The sequence below is a fragment of the Ctenopharyngodon idella genome, chromosome 21 (genome assembly GCF_019924925.1).
Source record: "Ctenopharyngodon idella isolate HZGC_01 chromosome 21, HZGC01, whole genome shotgun sequence".
NCBI classification, from domain to species: domain Eukaryota; kingdom Metazoa; phylum Chordata; class Actinopteri; order Cypriniformes; family Xenocyprididae; genus Ctenopharyngodon; species Ctenopharyngodon idella.
Window position 1 is genome coordinate 9,956,956 of NC_067240.1, and position 20,135 is coordinate 9,977,090.

The following is a 20,135-nucleotide window of genomic DNA, read 5'->3' on the forward strand; positions in this document are numbered from 1 at the left end:
ACACCATCAGAGTTTTCTTCTCGTGACAGCGGCGGATGCAGTGTCATCTTGCCTGTCCGCTAGGCTGTCCCAGTTTGAGGGAGATGAAGAGGGGCATTGAGATTATTCCTGTCACACTGCACACTCCTCCAGGGTGCAGAGCAGCGTATTAATAAACTGTGAATGGGGACAGACAGATACCCATTATCTCTCCATAGAAAATGCTCTCTGGCTGCAGAAAGGAACTCCATTGCAGCATTCTCTGCTACCTCAGTGGGCATTGTATTGATCAGGGCAGGAACTCATTTGGGGTCAGGGACCACAATGGCCAGAATATCACATCAGGCAGGTCGAGAACAGTCAGAAGTCAGAACAGTTAAAAAGTAATACATTTAAATAGTGTTAAACTTTATCACCCAAAATGAATTCATAGGCATAATTAGGCTACCACAGCTAACACACAACATGGAGGATGAAGGGAAATTTTAATTTTAAGGAAAACGGATGCACAGCACAATGGAAAACAATATTGATATTATCAGACAAAATGTTATAGAATGAGTACATGGCAACTAAGTAGATAAGACCTTATATCTGTGAAAAGTGTAATGATAAACAAACAAAATTTTGCATCGTAATATGAAGCTTTACTTGTAAATTTGAAGATACATTTCTGTAGCTTTGACTAATTTTAAATGTAATTTAAATGCAGAAAACATGGATGGAATCACAAAATGGAATTTACAATTTCTCATAGAATTAGGCAAATTTTGGATGAATAAATCAAAAGCAGGGCTGTACACTTAAATTGTGAGAGATACTAGTGTCTGTGAACGTTAAAGTGCAAAAAGACTATTTAAAGTCTGTGTGTCTCTGTGTGAATGAGTGACGTGGTTTTATCTCCTGTACATACTCAAGCATACGTGACTTATGTAACTTCAACCCAAGAAAAGTGCATTCTAAAGTTGACTTCACAAACATTTCACCATTTTATTTAAAAAAAAAACAAAAAAAACCTATCATATCACATCATATCATGTACAAACAGAAACTCAAAGGTCTTCATGACAACCCATCAAAATAAAAGCTAAATAAAGTTTAACTTTAATAAATTGTGATATATATTACTAGTAGAATAATACTTAATACTAATACTTTCAAAGTAGTAGTAATAATAATAATAAAATAATTAGAAGAATCACACTATTTTTCTTTAAATTTTAATGTTGTGCAGCACATTGTTTGCCAGGAAATTGGTACATTTTAATTTGATTACATTTTAAAAGGTTATTTAAATTAATGTTTTATGCCCTCATTTGATTACTAAAATTTAAACAGGCAACACAGAATTTCTGAAAACAATATATATATATATATATATTTATTGTTTTCAGAAATTCTGTGTTGCCTATATAAGGGCCTTACTATTGTTAAAAATGGTTTTAAATAATAAATAATTAAAAATAAAAAATAATTATAAATAATAATAAATAATTGGATCAATTAGACCATTCTAAAAATGTAATTAAACCATTAAAATGGAATTTGGGAAAAGTGAATTCATCATAGGGCCCGTTTTGATGTAGGACCAGTTTCTCTGACCCGTACTCAACTGCAGTGTATAAAGAGTGCTTTGACTTTTTCTTTGCTGCTCATATTTTCTTAAATTTGTGGTTTCTAAAGGCATACATAAAGCACACTCCACCTGTTCACAGGTTGGTAATTCATAAAATAGTTGTACTGTTTATTGTGGCAGTTTTGCCTTGCTGTAAAGGAGAAAAGAGGAACGTGTCATAAGACTGCCTACTAGTGCATTTTCTTATGAGATGCCCTCAGGCTTGAGAGTTGGACTGATAAAGAGAGCAGTAGTAGTAGTAGTAGTAGTAGTAGTAGTAGTAGTAGTAGAATGTGTTAGTTTAGCTGTATTTAAAGCATGAGTCCTCTGGTATGTGTTTAGGGCTGAACAATTAATCACAGTCATCAGTTTTGGACATTTCACGACACATTAACTGCACATGCAATAATGGGTTGTTATCATTTTGCTAAGGTGTTCTGGGTGCTAGCTAGCTTACGTAGTTGTTACTAGCCCAAGTCAGAAGAGTGCCTATTCTTGTCTTTAAATGTACCTCGGGTTCCACATTCAACTTTATGGGATGATTTGTCATGTAAAAAAATCATATTCCTGATTGGTTTGAAAAGTAATATCACACCTATACTCAACAAGCTGAATGATTTGAGGTATGGCTCATATATGTGAAGAGATTTGAACTGCACAGAATTTATATATAGATATACATTCAGATTTAATTTAGCTATCGCTTTGCAATGCATTTTGCAGTGTTTTTTTTTCCTAGAACTGCCCCCTAATGGGCACGGTCCTTGTGGCAATTACAGTATGTCGGGCAGGACATCCAAACGTTCACCTATCCGCATATCGAAGTGTTTTTGCGGAGTGTGGAAGCTAAAGTATAGCGTGCTTACTGCATGACGTGGAGGCGCCGGCGCGATCACTTGCTTTTTTTCTTGATAACAGCGGAAACAAATTAAAATACTCCATCATTTTTGGTCATACAGATAAGAGTAATACATCATTTGAAACTGTAAAAAGGTCACCTTTTATTCGTGTAAACTCACAATAACAACAAAACGTGTTTTTGTAAAATAAAGAAAACAAACAGGATGTGCTTTCTGCCGTCTCGGCCTCTGTGAACTGGAGCGTGTCACAAAAATGAACTGAAACTTCAGCGTATAGGCTACTTGCCTCATAGACATGAGAAATCAATAGAAAGCTTGAAATGTCTACTATTAAACGAACCAATTCAAATTGAAAAGAAATACGCTCTGATTATGTAATCTGTATGAAAGGTGCATTTCTCTCTGAAGGCGTCCACTATAGGTTACTGTGGAGATGGCGAGTCAACATCATCAACTTCATCTTTGCAGCCGACACTGACTCAGAAAACACAAGTTTATTAATAAATAAATTTCCTCTGTGCTGCTTTTTCCCCGACATTCAGAATCTTTACTTTTGTAGGTGCTTTGCAGCAAGCTTTATGCTTTATGAAATTTATATTTTTATTCAGCAAGGATGCATTAAATTGATCAAAAGTTACCATTAAGACACTCTTACAAATGATTTCTACATTAAATATATTTAGTTCTTTTTAACTTTCTATTTATTAAGGAATCCTGAAACAAAATGCATCACGGTTTCCAAAAAATATTAAGCAGTGCAACTGTTTTCAACATTAATATTAAGAAATATTTCTTGAGCAGCAAATCAGCATATTAGAATCATTTCTGAAGGATCATGTGACACTGAAGACTGGAGTAATGATGCTGAAAATTCAGCTTTGCCATCACAGGAATAAATTACCTTTTAAAATATATTAAAATAGAATTTTTTTTTTCAAAAACATTAAAAATAATCTTAAATCTTACCTACTCCAAACTTTACAACGGTAGTGTAAGTTGATTCAGATAACATTGTTTCGTATGCAGAATGTACAGCACCTTCATCTTAAAACGATCATGTTGTTCAAACCATATGGTTTCTTTTCTTGTGCGTAACACCAAATAGAATCTCTGGGAATATCTGTTCAAGACACGTCATGATGGTGTGAGTAAATGATAACCATTTTAATTTCTGTATGAACTGTTCCTTTAAGAAGAAGAACTGTAAAGGTCTTTAAGCATTATCTCAACTCAAATCAGGTGCAACTTTTAACAGAAACAATTTGTGCAAGAGAGGAATGTGCAACCTCTGCGGTAGTGCATTTTCATGTTATGAAACCTCTCTTTCACTCTGAGGTGCGATCTAATGCAATTGAGATGTAACTCTCCCTATAGGATGTAGATATGCTACACACGCCCAAGTCTGTGTTTTGGTTTGCCTGGAGAACGTGAACTGCTGCAGGCTTGTCCTTTAGGAACAAGCCTCTTGGTTGAGCTGGAGACGGGCCATTTGTGCACTTAAAAATAAATGATGTCAGATCTCAGAGGAAAACCCCTATTATGGGTGTCATCTATTAGAGGTGCGCCATTTCCTCTGTAATTCGCTTAGATGATGATCAGGCCTGACTCATCAGTCCTGAAAAAAGCGGATGGGTAGCTTGCATATGCGTATTTGACTAAAAGTAAAATTATGCAATAGCTTGGCACATTTCCTAAATAATGTTTTGCTTTCCGTGATGTGTTAGTTAGGTGAGGGTGTGGCGCCTTTTGGGCTGAATGACAGATCTGGCAGGCAATCAGACAGACGGCGAAGGAAGGAAGGAAGGAAGCAATGTGCTCTCTTGGGTTTACGGCTTTCCTGCCAACTCCAGAAAGAGAGATGGGAACAGATAGAGGCCGACGATTAATGTATAGAGCGAGAGAGGAGAGACGAGACCATCTGTCCCTCCCATCTGAAGGATTTCTGCAGGCTCAGCCAAAAACAGCTCAAATCGTTTCAGATTTGCCCTCCACCTGAAGAATGCTCAGCCATGTGCATGCTCAGCCTTTAAACAAATTATATTTGACAACGAGCTTCTAGAATTCGTGTGGTTGGCAGTAGAATAACGGGCGTTGTGGCAAGGCTGATTTGATTAAATTGTCAGAGATGGATGTTACCGTGAGTGTATCTTCTTTGTTTGGAAATGGTCAGCTGTTTGCATTACCTAACTGCGAATTTCCATCCAAATTAATGCTGGAGGGACACAGATTTACATGTAGCCATTCATAGCTCAAAATGAGCTAAGGCAGCATGACGAACTGAAACAATATCCAACAAATAAAGACACTGTTTGGGAAACTCGCTGCCACAATGCTATCACATTATGAGTGGTTCTCAGGGTGTTGCTGTGTGGTTGCATATTAGAATGATTTCTGAAGGATCATGTGACACTGAAGACTGGAGAAATGGCTGCTGACAATTCTGCTTGTATTTTTTTATTATATATTAAAATGTTAAAATAGAAAATGGTTATTGTGAATTGTAATAATATTTCACAGTTTTACTGTATTTTTTTTAATTAAATAAATGCAGCCTTGGTGAGCATAAGAGATTTCTTTCCAAACATTTAAAAATCTTACCGACCCTAAACGGTGTAAGTTTATGGAATTTCTTTGCCATTTTATAGTTAATCGGGTGAGATTTGTTACATTCCCTTAGGAGCAGGACTGGACAACCCTGACTTAAAGTAAAAGCACACTTGTCCTCCACAAGCCACACAGGTATCAAACATGTGGCACAAGTTATATAACAAAACTCAGGGGCTATTTACACACACCTTTTCAACTGAAAATGGAAAACTTTTTTATGCTTTTGGCCTTTCATTTACATAACAACAGCATTTTTGGGGCCTAAAAACGCAAACTTTTGAAAACAGTTTTCTAAGTGCAAGTTTTTGAAAATGATACCGTTATCATTTTCGTGTAAACTACAAAAACACGAATTTGTGAGAACTGTGATGTCATACGTATTACGTGTGACAGATTATAGGTGCATAGTGTTTCTTTACAAAGGGACATCGCCAACTACTGGCCTGGCAGCATAATACAGCGTTTTTAGTCGTTTTCGTGAATCCGTGTGAACGGGGATTGTTTTGAAAACGTTGTGTGTACGCAAAAAAAACACAAAGGAAAAACTTTTCCACTTTTAGTACATCATTGTCATGTAAACATACCCTTAATAATACTAGTATTAAGATCAATACTAAGTGTAGCAAGTAGGGATGCGCCGAAATTTCGGCCACCGGAAATTATCGTCCAAAAGTTGCATTTACAGTTTTTGTCTGAAAGAGGAAAAAAACATCCAAAAATGTATGCCGCCCCTCAATTTTACTCTCGCTCTAACTGTTATCACTGCGCGGTGTGACACTCCCCTCAGTATTCCGCTTTATACACTTGCGGATTTCGGTTGCTCACGGCCCATGTGAACGCTCCACTCATGTACCGCTCATGCTCATCGGAAAAGCAAAGTCTGCTCAAATAACACGCCAACATGAAATTTCTATTTAGTAGTATACTTGTTTCTGATTGAAATAGCCCTACTGTGCTGTAACATGGTATGGTAGTCGTGCTGGACGGTAAGTTACCCTCTGGTTCGCTGATCCGGTTCCTGCTATGCTCTGCTCACATGCTCTGATAATAATAGCTTTGTAGGACTATACATTATTTGGATAATTGGTCAAAAAATAAATCTGTTAAATCAGATTATGTTGCATAAAACTGAATAAGGTATAATAAATTGATATTTAATGTTAATTAGAGCTACACGATTAATCATTAAAAGATTGCAATCTCAATTCAAAAACCCTTGCAATATCATTCCTACTTGACAAAGATTTGTGTGTCTATTAAACCTTCGCCAAGTACGATCACAGCAAACATTCAAATCTGCATTGACGCTGTCCCTGAGCTAGAGAGAGCAGTTGTCATGGATATGAAACAGCTTCACAAAGTGTCTTTTCAACAACATAATATCATTATTTGTGTGTTACAATAATTCAAATGAATCACAGAAGTGCTGGGATAAAAGTTTATAGTTTAGATATAAACACTGATGTCTACGGAAGCGATCAAAATAGAGTAAATCACCTTTTGAAAGTAACTTGGCACTTCAAATAACGATTGTATCAACATCGTTACACCAGTAGGTGACGACAAGTGACTGTTTAAAATATTGAATAATTCATTCAAGAGATTTGTTCAAAATTCACTGATTAATGAAACAAGTGAAGTATACGAGTCATTGAATCATTCATTCAAACTGATGTTTTTAAATAGTTCATTGAAATTAATTAAACATTTTTAAATAGACTGCAACAATTTGTCAGAATTGTGATCTCTAATTGAAACAAAAAAATTGTGATTCTCAGTTTATGTAGAATTGTGGAGCTCTAATATTAATATATTTTCTGTACAATTTTAGTGTGTTACTTTCAATAAAAGTGGTTATTTTATTTTATTGGCTTGTATTTTTTGAAATCAGTATCATTAAAATTATTGAATTTCATTAAGCCTTATATTGATACAATTTTACAAAAAAAGCTCATTTAAAATAATAAATAAATAATTTTTTAAAAAGCATTTTCAATTTTAGTTTTTGGCCAAGTGCATACACAATTTTTGGTTTCAGCCCAGAATTTTCATTTTGGTGCATCTCTAGTAGCAAGCACCACAAATGAGTATGAAAAATATGATGGCAAGGATCAAATGCTTTATTAAATGAAAACATGTAATTATAAGTATTTATTAAATATTAATTATACATATTTACTGACAAATACCGTATAATTTGCATAATTTTTTTGTCCTGGGGCCAGTGACAATGTTGGCAGGGCAAATACAAATCTGAACTACTGACCCCACTTGGCCGGCAGACAGAACTCTTATTGTTGAGCCCTGCAAGAGTTTTGAACAACATGAGGGTGAGCAAATAACACAATTTTCATTTTTTGGGTGAGCTATTCCCATAAGAAAGGTTTGTTTATGTAAAGTCATCACAATTTCATTTAATGAATTGAGGTGTAGTTATTGAAATTCTCATGTAAGCAGCTCAAACTGACTCTTGGTGATCCACCGAAATCTCTTGGAGGATTACTGGGAGGGTCTGCTGATGTTTGGATGTCAGGTGTTGCTAAGAGGCCAGTGGAAGCTGATTGGCCCATCTGAGGAGCAGCAGTACCACGGATGCTCTTGCTTGATGAGTGGCAGACGTGCTGGATTATTTCAGGGTCTGACCCTTTAGATTGGCACTAGGATTATCACAGTTTAGTGAGTGAGGCACCATTGAGATTACAGCACGGGTTAGCGGTCAGCCTGCTACCCTCAGGCTCTTGGCTTCAGATGCTGTGATTATATTTTCACTCCTCACATCAAACCATCTCACAACTAAGAGCTTAATCCCCTCGGACCAAATCCGCAGGCAATCTGCTGGATGAATAGACACTTGGATGTTGTCTGTCTAGTATTTGTTGCTCTTGTCTAGATACATGGCCATGTGCGCCACATTTGCCTGGATCATGTGTAGAGTTGTAAAAGAGGGGGCGCTGGATATTCTTTTTTAGGTTTTTTCCAAATTGCCATGATGAATCTGTTCAGTAATTTGTTTCATTTTATTTGTTTTGAGAAATAGAGTTTGTTTTCATGAATTTAAAAACCAAATCTAATCAGAACATGTCACATTGATGGCATGAGCTTCAAATCTCTGCTTGTTGAGTTAGTCTGAGAGCAATGACTCATTTTCTGTCTCAATACAGAGGCTGTGCACATATTATGAATGACATTTATTTTATTTATGGAAGCAGGTTTATCACAATAATAAAAATCAGTTGTTGACTACCAATACTAGTCAAATTTCACTATCCAATATCAATTTTGATACTTTTTGATGGTCTTATCTTAATATCTTATCTTTTATTTTGCAAATTAAATGTTAAAAAAATTTAATGAAAACAATTGCTTCATCATCTTTCCTCATTGACATTCCTGTGTAAACAATGTAATAAATGTATGATATTGTAGATGCAAATGTTAATGTTGTTGCTGAGTTTTAAAAATAAATTCTCCTTTTCTTTCTGTCATCTACAGGAGATCATTGTGCGAATGAGTGAGTGATGCAAGTTTCGTTTCTTCAGGTAAGTCTCTTAACTCCACCTCCATCAGAATTGCTTGTGCCAAGCTTTAACAATTAATTTGATCCTTGACAAATGCAACAATTCTCAATGGGGATGATCCCTGCAAAAACATCTCTACAGTGCCATTAACATGAGAAATTGTGAAGTAGTGCTCATTTATAAGACTGAAACATGTCATAGATTGCTTTTGGCTTATGTGTCTACTCCGTTTCAGGGCAGTATGGGTGTGTATCCCCTGCTCCTGCTTCTCCATGTGGCCTTTGTGGCCCTCAGCAAGGCCCAGTCACTCCCTGACCCTTCAGGTAAGGCACTTTTATGACACACAAAAGCTTTGGTTTGTGCAGTCGCCTTTCCTCAATTAGAAAAACAAACTAATTATCTTTAGAAGGCTTGGTTATTTTTTGGTGATGATGCATCACTTTTACCCCAGATTGATCTTGGCTTGTGAGTTAAAAAATTCTGTGAGTTATTATGTTAGCTTATTAAATTGAAATAAATTGTATTTAATCTGGAATATTCATATCAGTTATTGATATATGAAGTTACATACAAGTCTTCTTTAAAGTACACAAAGTTGAACTTTTGCAATCCATCAACCAACAACACAAAAAATGTAAAAAAAAAAAAAAAAATTTTGAGGCCCAGAAAATTACTCAGGAATTGCCTTGAGGATAGAGCATTTTCTCACACACCTAATTTTGTTTTGTGTGATACTCAAAGTTCATTGAGTTCATAGCTGATCCCAAACTTCTGTTGGACATACAATATTGTTCAAAGGTTTGGCTTTGATAAGATTTTTAATGTTTTTGAAAGAAGTTCATTATGCTCACCAAGGTGGCATATATTTGATCAAAAATACAGTAATATTGTCATTTTATTACTGTTTAAAATAGCTATTTTAGATTTTAATATATTCCTGTCATTTATTTTATCATCCAGTCTTCAGTGTCACATGATCCTTCAAAATTCATTCTAATATATTGATTTGGTGCTTAAGAAACTTTTCTTATTATCACAATGTTGTTTTCCTTAATATTTTTTTGAAACCATCAGTGTTGGGGAAAATTACTTTTAAAAGTAATGCGTTACTCCCTAAAAAAGTAACTAATTGAATAAACCTCAGGCTGAAGGAAATGCATATTTACACCTGTACAGTAGAGGGTGCAGCTCAAATAAACCTTTCAGCTGTGCTGCCATTCTGAATTAAAGAAGAATAGGATACAGGAGAAGGAAGTTCAACACTCTTATTTCTAAATCTAATCTAAAGTAATTTTGCTTATTAGCATGGTTAAATTGGATCATTGAAGGTCAGCAGCAATGACTGGTTAATAAAGTGAAATTAAATCCATAAAGTATATTTGTGTAATTTAATATAATTAATTATTACAGGTTTGCATAAAATTCTGAGATTGCATTTCACTGTTTTTATTCATTTTGAGGAATACTGAATGCTTTCGTGCAAGTGAGATGAGTAAATGCGTGTTCACATTTAGTCTAGAACTACAATAACCATCATGTTTACACAGCGCACACAACACCTCTACACTTTTATTTCTCTCAACATGGGGACAGGAGAGCTGTAAAAAAAAGTAACTTGCATTACTTTTTTTGAAAAAGTAACTTAGATATTGTGTTGTAAATTGAAAAAGCAATGCGTTACTTGTTACTTGAAAAAGTAATCTGATTACATAACTCAGGTTACTTGTAATCCAACACTGGAAACCATGATACATTTGTATTTTCAGTATTCTTTGATTGATAGAACTGTGATCAAATGATCTTTTGTAACATTATAAATATCTTTTACTGTCACTTTTGATCAATTTAATGCATCCTTGCTAAATATAAAGTTTGAATTTCTTTAAAATGAAATCTTAAACTTTTTAACGGTACCATACAATTTAGCATTAATGGTCTATGAAAGTCAGTTATATGAATATATATTTTATTGCATCTGATTTTAAAACTTTGAAATCTCTCTCTGTCTCAGGTGCAGTCCTGACCACCAAACCTACAGACCCTCCTCCCACGTCACCCTCCATCATAGTCACGCAGGCGCCCCCATCAGCCACCCCATCTATGGCACCGTCCCCTGAACTTATTGCAACAACAGGATTCAATGACTCTGAGGGCGTGGTGAAACCAGAGATTCCCACAGCCCCTCCTTCAACCGTGCTCGTCCCCACCGAGGCACCACCTGCCCCCTTAACCCCATCTGCTGCGTCCCCGTCCCTCACCACCGTCAAAACTGGAGAATTCAAGACTACAGTTTTGACTACAGCAGAGACCCCAACACCTGATCTGACACCCACTCAGTCCTCTTCAGAGCCTGAGACAGACACTCAGTTTACGGATGCTACCACAGCTGACATCAGCAAGCCTCCAGGTATCATTTGCATTTTTGTTAATTTCAAAGAAAACTGAAAACTATTTATTAAGAACTGTTTACTCTTTCCAGTGTTTTCTGTCATTCTCTAATCTATTGCTGCTGTTTTTTTGTTTGTTTGTTTTTCTTCTTCTTTTCTCTCTGTTTTTCTCATGTATTGAAGGTGATGAAGGGCAAGGTAAGTTTCTGTTAGCCATTTTACTTTTTACTAACAGAGTGAATAAAGAATGAAGCTTTTTCTATAGTTTATTTCTATAGTTTATTAGTAACCATTTCCTACACAACCTGTTAGGAGTTGCTTATACACTACCAGTCAAAAGTTTAGACACAATCGACTGGTGGTCAACTGAAATGGGTTTTTAAAGGATTAGTTCACTTTCATATAAAATTTTCCTGATAATTTACTCACCCCCATGTCATCCAAGATATTCATGTCTTTCTTTCTTCAGTCGAAAACAAAATTAAGGTTTTTGATGAAAACATTCCAGGATTATTCTCCTTATAATGGACTCCAATGGCCTCCAAACGGTTGAAGGTCAAAATTATAGTTTCAGTGCAGCTTCAAAGGGCTTTAAACGATACCAGACAAGGAATAAGGGTCCTTCCCTATTCTACTTACGGAACGAACGCAGCACCAGTTACATTTTTTCCGTAAGTAGAATAGGGAAGACGTAGGACATACAGCGTAAGCTTTTTGAAGAATACGAAAGTACAGTTTTGGCGGAAGCACTTGGAAGGCGATCAGTTGTTTATATAAAGCATATACATTTATTTTTTTTTCGAAAATGACGGACCATTTCGCTAGATAAGACCCTTATTCCTCGTCTGGTATCGTTTAAAGCCCTTTGAAGCTGCACTGAAACTATAATTTTGACCTTCAACCGTTTGGAGGCCATTGAAGTCCATTATAAGGAAAATAATCCTGGAATGTTTTCATCAAAAACCTTAATTTCTTTTCGACTGAAGAAAGAAAGACATGAACATCTTGGATGACATGGGGGTGAGTAATTTATCAGGAAAATTTTATATGAAAGTGAACTAATCCTTTAAATAGCTACTACCTGTATCTTAAGAAGCAGAGTGTAAATTATGTCACACAGTTAAATTTTAAGATGGTAAATAAAACATTCACACACAAAATAATTATGAATTATGCCTAATTTATGGTTATTACTATAGTAAATACATGTAACGTGTAACAAGGACACGTTAAAATAAAGTGTTACCGTACTTAGTATTAAAGGGATAGTTCACCCAAAAATTCAAATTCTGTCATCAGTAAGGGTGCTTTCACACCTGCCTCATTTAGTTCGGTTGAATCGCACTAGAGTTCATTGTCCCTCTTGGTGCGGTTCGTTTTAGCAGGTGTGAATGCAGCAATCACACTTGGGTGCACACCAAAAGTGGACCAAACAAGCATATCGAGACCTCCTTGAAGAGGTGGTCTCGGTACTCTTTCAAATGAACTCTGGAGCGGTTCACTTGAGATGTGAAAGCAATCCGACCCAACGGACCAATGAACCAAAGAATATCATAATTCATAACAGGAAAGGTGTTATATAAAAAGCAGTAGTGTCTGAGTCTGTGAGTGAGCACATTAGTTACCGTACTTGAAAACCGAAGAGCACCTCTTCATCTTAAAATGTTGTGTAATTGCGCTTCTCCGTGCAAGAATGCTGTCCTGACGAAGCCTTGATTTCAGCTCTACCTGCATTATAACATTCGTATATGGTCTCGACACAGTTAACCTACTAGACAGCGCTGGGAGATCCAGAGAGAATGCGTTTGAATTTATTAATACGAATGTAGTATTTAATTTAACAGCGGGAATGACGGCTACATTCGTATAGTGTTTGCGTGTGTCTTGACAGTTACAAATAGAGCCACGATAAGCTCATGAAGCTAACTTGTTAATCATTTTGATGAATGATGAAGAAAACTCAAGAGAACAGTTGTACTCGTATGTGACTTGCATAAACACATTTTGGTATGCTTTGAAATGTTGCCTTGTGAAAGCAAACCGAACCCAGAAGAAAATGCAACATCGCAACAAATTTAGTCCCTGTTTTGGAACAAAACAAACGATCCATAGGTGTGAAAATGCCCTAACTCACCTTCAAGTTGTTCCAAACCTGTATGAATTTCTTTCTTCTGCTGAACGGTAGCCATTACTTTCATACTATTTTTTTTTTTTTCTCCATACTATGGTAGTCAATGGGGTCCCATCAACTGTTTGGTTACCCACAAAATATCTTCTTTTGTGTTCAGCAGAAGAAAGCTTAACATACAGGTTTGGAACAACTTGAGGGTGAGTATATGATGACAGAATTTTAACTTTTGGGTGAAGTACTCCTTTAATATTAGTCATTTTTATTTTTGGGTGGCTATTGGCTAATGTTTTTTAAACAATTTTATATTTGTAACTAATTCAACAACTCATTTTGTCCTTGAAACTCAGATGACACGGCGATCATGGCGGTGATGGTTGCCCTGTCCTCTCTGCTGGTCATTGTCTTTATCATCATCGTCCTGTACATGCTCAGGTGAGTCCCAGTTTTCAGAAACTTTCAACTGTTCATGCAGTATAAAAAGTGCTCATAACCTAGATTTCAGCTCAAAAAACAACATAAAAACAAAGTTACAAGCAGTTAGAGCATAGAAAAACCAGCACACACATGCACAATCGTAATAGAACAGATGAGAAAAAGCATTCAGAAAGCTCCATTCATTAGGAAACCCACAATGCCAGCGGGGGGCCACGGGGCTGAATTGTCCAGTTACCATGGTAATGATTGGCTTTTTGTTCCGCTTCGTTGTGGCAGGTTTAAGAAGTACAAGCAGGCAGGGAGCCACTCCAATTCCTTCCGCCTGACCAATGGCAGAGCTGACGACACAGGTAGGAATAAGAGAGTGTACTTGTGTCTTTCTCTGACTGTTCTTGGGAACGTTTGTCTTTTTAAAGTAGCAAACATATTAAGGTTAACAGTAAAGGACGTTGTTTGGTTTATAAGTTGGATGCACTACTAGTGTCATCTTTTATTTTACCTCTCGACTGAGTGATTTGTGAAGCACATTTTACCTTGAATTGTACTGTGTTGCCCCCTGTTGGTTGTCCTGTACACAACATGGATAAAGGACAAATTGCAAGTCATTCTTAAAATATTTCATAAAAAAAAAAAACTTTTCGTTTTTTGTCTTTAATATATATATATTTATATTTCTTTCTTCTCTTCATGTTACTTTTCCGCTCCTTACACTTCTTTTCCATGTACTGTCTCAGAACTTCAGAGTGTGCCGCTATTGGCTCGCTCTCCTAGCACCAACAGGAAGTACCCGCCCCTTCCTGTCGACAAGCTTGAGGAGGAGATGAACCGCAGAATGGCCGATGACAATAAACTCTTCCGGGAAGAATTCAACGTAGGTGCACAATCAAACACACTGATTCACAAATTGTCCTGATTGGAAATTTCACCATCTTTGGAATGACGCATATGCCATCTTAAATACATAAAATTTCCTCAAAAAGAGCGCACTTTGTGCCATTGGTGTATATGGTCCCTGTCAATGCTTTCAGCCTAGTTGAACTGTAGGATTGGTTTCTTTTTTCTGCAGGCGTTGCCTGTATGTCCCATTCAAGCCTCATGTGATGCTGCCTCAAAGGAGGAGAATAAGGAGAAGAACAGATATGTCAACATCCTGCCCTGTAAGGTTTTCCCACAACTTATCTCCAAACCAGAGCTGATAAAGCATGCTTTTACCAGAGTTACAAGGCCTGCAAAGGAGTTCATTATGGGAAAATGGCTTTAATAGAAACGTTAATGCTATGAGCCTTATTATTATGCTCCTTTTCTAATGTATTTGTCATTTTTCTGTCTTTTCAAATTTTTTTCCTCAGATGATCATTCTAGGGTTCATTTGACCTCTCTGGAGGGTGTTCCTGACTCAGACTACATCAACGCTTCCTACATAAATGTAAGACCCGAACCACTAGTCATGAAAAGTAGCGCAAAAAATTGTAGCCAACAAGTATTTTCATGTTACTGCAGATTTTAAAACTTGATACTATTGTCTAAATAAACAAAATCCCTAAACATAAAATCGGTTGTTTTAAATGCTAGGCATTTTTTTATAGTATTATTTATATACTATTATAATGTTTATTAATATTATGTATAATTTTTATATTTTCAGTTTTCATTTCAATTTTAGTTTTTAGTTGCTCATTACAATGCCATTTTATTAGTGTTTGTTTTTTTTTTTTGTTTTTTTTTTTTTAGCTTCAATTTATTTTTATTTAATTTTTAGTTTTAGTAATTTTATTACTTCGACCTAAACTTATTTAATTTAGTTGCCAAGGCATTTAAAGGGTTCACCCAAAAATGAAAATTCTGTCATTTATTACTCACCCCCATGTAGTTCCACACCCGTAAGACCTTCATTCATCCTCAGAACACAAATTAAGATATTTTTGATAAAATCCGATGGCTCAGTGAGGCCTGCATTGCCAGCAAGATAAACAACACTTTCAGATGCCCAGAAAGCTACTAAAGATGTATTTAAAACAGTTCATGTGACTACAGTTCAACCCTAATGTTATGAAGCGACGAGAATACGTTTTGTGCGCCAAAAAATCAAAATAATGACTTTATGACAATATCTAGTGATGGGCAATTTCAAAACACTGCTTCTTGAAGCTTCAAAGCTTTACGAATCTTTTGTTTCAAATCAGTGGTTCGGAGGGCGTCTCAAACTGCCAAAGTCACGCCCCCCCAGTGGTGAACCATTGAAATTTCAAGTAATGAAGCCTCATTTACTGAAATCATGTGACTTTGGCGCTCCGAATCCCTGATTCAAAACAAAAGATTCGTAAAGCTTCATGAAGCAGTGTTTTGAAATTGTCCATCACTAGATATTGTTGAATAAAGTCGTTATTTTGTATTTTTGGCACACAAAAAGTATTCTCGTCGCTTCATAACATTAAGGTTGAACCACTGTAGTCACATGAGCTGTTTTAAATGTCTTTAGTAGCTTTCTGGGCATCTGAAAGTGTTATTTATCTTGCTGGCAATGCAGGCCTCACTGAGCCATCGGATTTTATCAAAAATATCTTAATTTGTTTTCTGAAGATGAAACAAAGGTCTTACGGGTGTGGAACGACATGAGGGTGAGTAATTAATGGCAGGATTTTCATTTTTGGGTGAACTAACCCTTTAATAAGAAGCGTCAACTCAAATGCCAGTTTTTCACACTGTTTTTCTTTTCAGGGATACCAGGAGAAAAACAAATTCATTGCTGCACAAGGTAAAAATGGCTTCATAAATATCCAAATACTTGACATATATATATATTTTTTATAATTATTAATCAATAAAAAGCTAAACTAAAAATTTCTTATTGCAGGACCAAAAGAGGAAACGGTCAATGACTTCTGGAGGATGATCTGGGAACAGAACACTGCCACCATCGTCATGGTAACCAATTTGAAAGAGAGGAAAGAGGTAAATGCCACAAGAAATCTATTAGATGTAGTCCAGTGTCAAAGAGGTGTAAGCTGATCTTTGATTTTACAGCCTCAGCTCTTATCGCGGTCTCACATAATGGATTTAGAGTGCAACTTTGAGGAAGATGGCCATTAATAAAGATGTACAATCACCGCAGTGATGATGATGATTATGATATACTGTGCTTCATATCCGCAGTGTAAATGTGCTCAGTACTGGCCAGACCAAGGATGCTGGACCTACGGAAATATCCGCGTGTCAGTGGAGGACATGATGGTTCTGGTTGACTATACCATCCGCAAATTCTGCATTCAGCAGGTAGGATGCTTAGAAGTTTCCCCGCAAGGGGAACAATCATTACCGATATATTGGACAGGCTGATTAATTGGTTGATTTTGAAATTAGTGGAACTGGATGATTAAGCCAATTAAAAGAACTGCTAGCTTCCTCGTGTGTCAAAATACACCAGCAGTCTTAAAGGATTAGTTAACTTCAGAATTAAAATTTCCTGATATTTTACTCATGGTTTTTGAGGAAAACATTCCAGGATTTTTCTCCATATAGTGGACTTCAGTGGGGTACAACAGGTTGAAGGTCCAAATTGCAGTTTCAGTGCAGCTTCAAAGGGCTCTACACGATCCCAGCCAAGGAATAAGGTTCTCGTTGCAAAATGATCTCTTTTAAAAAAAAAAAAATTAATTAAAAAATTATATACTTTTTAACCACAAATGCTTGTCTTGCACTAGCTCTGCGATGCACCACGCATTACATAATCACGTTGGAAATTTGTCACACGTGACGTGGGCGGAAGTACCGAGCAAGTGTTTACAAAGCGAATGTGCGAAGTCAAACGGCCTTTACAAAAAAGGTAAAACAGTGATGTCAGAAGATTTTGTTGAAGTTGGAGGAGAAAATGAAATGCCCTACCACAGTACTTCCGCCTATGGTCACGCGTGACCTTTTCAACATGACTACGCAATGCGTGGCACATCGCAGAGCTAGTTCAAGACGAGCATTTGTGGTTAAAAAGTGTATGTATATATATAAAATATAATTTTATTATTTTTTTTATTTATTTTTTTTTAATAACGAGTGTTTTGCTAGATAAGACCTTATTCCTCGTCTGGGATCGTGTAGAGCCCTTTAAAGCTGCATTGAAGCTGCAATTTCTCTACTATATGGAGAAAGTTCCTGGAATGTTTTCCTCAAACTTAATTTCTTTTCAACTGAAGAAAGAAAGACAAACATCTTTGATGAAATGGGGGTAAGTAAGTTATCAGGAAATTTTAATTCTGAAGTGAACTAATCCTTTAACAACTGAAAATGTGGGGTTTTGGGTGATTCTTCAATTAGTGCCAGATTGGAAAAAAAAATTACTTTCTTCAAACTGTTAGTACATTTATCACAATGTTCATGAATAAAGACATTGATAAACCTTCACTGGATTTTAATGACATTTAGAAATTTTTAAGAAAATATTGGATAAGTCTTATGGTGTGTTCACACTTGGCAGGTTTGGTTTGATTAAAATGAACTCTGGTGCGATAGCTCTGTTAGTGTGGTTTATTTGAATAAGTGTGAACACTGCAATCTGAATCCTGGTGCGCACCAAACAATCAGAACGAGATACACCATTTCAGGGAGTCTCGGTCCGCCTCCAAACAAACTCTGGTGTGGTTTGACTGAAATATGAATGTAACACAGACCAAAGACATCAAAACAAACCAAAAAGAGCATGTGATGTCACAAGATGCGACCCTGAAAAGGACAGAATGTGCAAGCATACTTGATTCTTCCCATCATAGTCGCGATGTTGAACATCACAGTTCGGTATATGCATCTGAACCGCCGTCTCCTTGCAGCAGATCTTCTTTTGTGTGTGCAGTGGAGGGACTTCCTGCACTGTTTTGAATCCTTTACACATTTTATAAGCTCTTTGAGTTTTCTGCTGGTAAAAATACCACCATATGTACACACATACAGCGAGCACATGTAGCCCAGAACACAGAGTTGTTTGGATGTTCAGTAAGTTTTGTCACAAATTATACATCATAAAAGTTTTTTTTTTTTTTTTTTTTTTTTTTTTTGTAGATTTAGGTTCAGTGTTAAAAATGACAATGTGAATGCTAAGCGAACCAGAATTAAATGTATCATTTTTTTTATCTGGACCAAAAGAACCGAACTGCAAGTGTGAACACCCTTAGTTAAGTCTGAATTGGTAAAAACAAAGAGTATTTCACCATATGCTTGGCATGATGGTAAGGACCGCAATGACAGTATTGAGGACAGTGATAAGTGTATACATAAATATCAAAATGCCATAAGAAAAAGTGCAGTGTTGGAATTCCTTGATTGTAAAAGGTTTTATAGATGTATTATAGAGGGAGAATTAAAAAGTTCAAAATGAAGAAATCCTGCCAAATTTAACCTTTCAGCACTTGAAAGAAATGCAATAAAAGGTTTAAAGCTCTTATTCGATCTATCCATTTATTTTTTTTATATATTTGATCAGTTTTATTGTTTCTGTTTTAAAATCATCCAGTAGGACAGATAAGTTCCCCCAATTCACAAAGCACCCATATATCTGTGCCCCCTACATATCAGATTATAACATTTTAAAAGGTCTATTCTTGTAACCTGTGAAGACAGAAGGCTGTTTTTACAAGAAATATTGTTGAGATGTGTGTTTGGTGAATGAGACATGTTTGTGTGTTTAGGTGGGTGATGTGTCTGGTAAGAAGCCCCAGAGGCTGGTCACACAGTTTCACTTCACCAGCTGGCCTGATTTCGGGGTCCCTTTCACTCCCATTGGCATGCTGAAGTTCCTAAAAAAGGTCAAGACCTGCAACCCACAGTATGCTGGACCCATAGTGGTTCACTGCAGGTAAGGAGCTTCATTATCTTTTGTGCAGAGTACACTACCATTCAAAAGTTTGGGGTCAGTAAGTTTTTTTTTTCTTTTTTTTTTTTTTTCTTTTTTTCTGAAGGATCATGTGACGATTCAGTTTTACCGTCACAGAAATAAATTACATTTTAAAATATATTAAAATAGAAAACAGTCATTCTAAATTGTAATAATATTTTACAATACTGCATTTTGATCAAATAAATGTGGCCTTGGTGAGAATAAGAGACTTACCGACCCCAAACATTTGAACAGTAATGTATGTGAGCAGTGTTTTTTATCAAAGGTACCCAATGTCAAATAACCTATTCTCGTCTGTTCATCTCAGTGCGGGTGTGGGCAGAACGGGGACCTTCATTGTGATAGACGCTATGCTGGACATGATGGGGGCAGAGAGAAAGGTCGACGTCTTCGGATTTGTCACACGGATCAGAGCCCAGCGCTGTCAGATGGTCCAGACTGATGTGAGCTCATAAAAAAAACCTTCACATTAATAAAGTTATATTAAAGAAATACTAATCTCCCACCCTCCCTTTTTCCCTACAGATGCAGTACGTGTTTATATTCCAAGCTTTGCTAGAGCACTACCTGTACGGGGACACAGAGTTAGAAGTGACGTCTCTGGAGTCTCACCTGTCTAAACTCTACGCTCCTTTACCTGGAGCTGGCTGTGGAGGCCTGGAGGCGGAGTTTAAGGTAGCACAAAGTTTTTGTTTTTTTTTAAATTTATTTCTTTCTTTTGT

The 20,135-nt window shown here is 36.4% G+C and overlaps 1 protein-coding gene across 1 annotated transcript in view; it reads left to right on the top strand.

Annotated features, from left to right (window-relative positions):
* ptpra (protein tyrosine phosphatase receptor type A) overlaps positions 1 to 20,135 on the top strand; it is a 38,569-nt gene that overhangs the window by 6,882 nt on the left and 11,552 nt on the right. The window contains exons 2-16 of the mRNA XM_051876900.1: positions 8,554 to 8,600; positions 8,815 to 8,902; positions 10,591 to 10,986; positions 11,150 to 11,164; positions 13,445 to 13,529; positions 13,809 to 13,882; positions 14,267 to 14,403; positions 14,599 to 14,689; positions 14,882 to 14,958; positions 16,251 to 16,287; positions 16,387 to 16,484; positions 16,686 to 16,805; positions 19,205 to 19,371; positions 19,721 to 19,856; positions 19,939 to 20,088. Of these exons, the coding sequence (XP_051732860.1) occupies positions 8,580 to 8,600; positions 8,815 to 8,902; positions 10,591 to 10,986; positions 11,150 to 11,164; positions 13,445 to 13,529; positions 13,809 to 13,882; positions 14,267 to 14,403; positions 14,599 to 14,689; positions 14,882 to 14,958; positions 16,251 to 16,287; positions 16,387 to 16,484; positions 16,686 to 16,805; positions 19,205 to 19,371; positions 19,721 to 19,856; positions 19,939 to 20,088 (1,692 nt within the window). The 5' untranslated portion in view covers positions 8,554 to 8,579. The remainder of the gene's footprint in view (positions 1 to 8,553; positions 8,601 to 8,814; positions 8,903 to 10,590; positions 10,987 to 11,149; positions 11,165 to 13,444; positions 13,530 to 13,808; positions 13,883 to 14,266; positions 14,404 to 14,598; positions 14,690 to 14,881; positions 14,959 to 16,250; positions 16,288 to 16,386; positions 16,485 to 16,685; positions 16,806 to 19,204; positions 19,372 to 19,720; positions 19,857 to 19,938; positions 20,089 to 20,135) is intronic.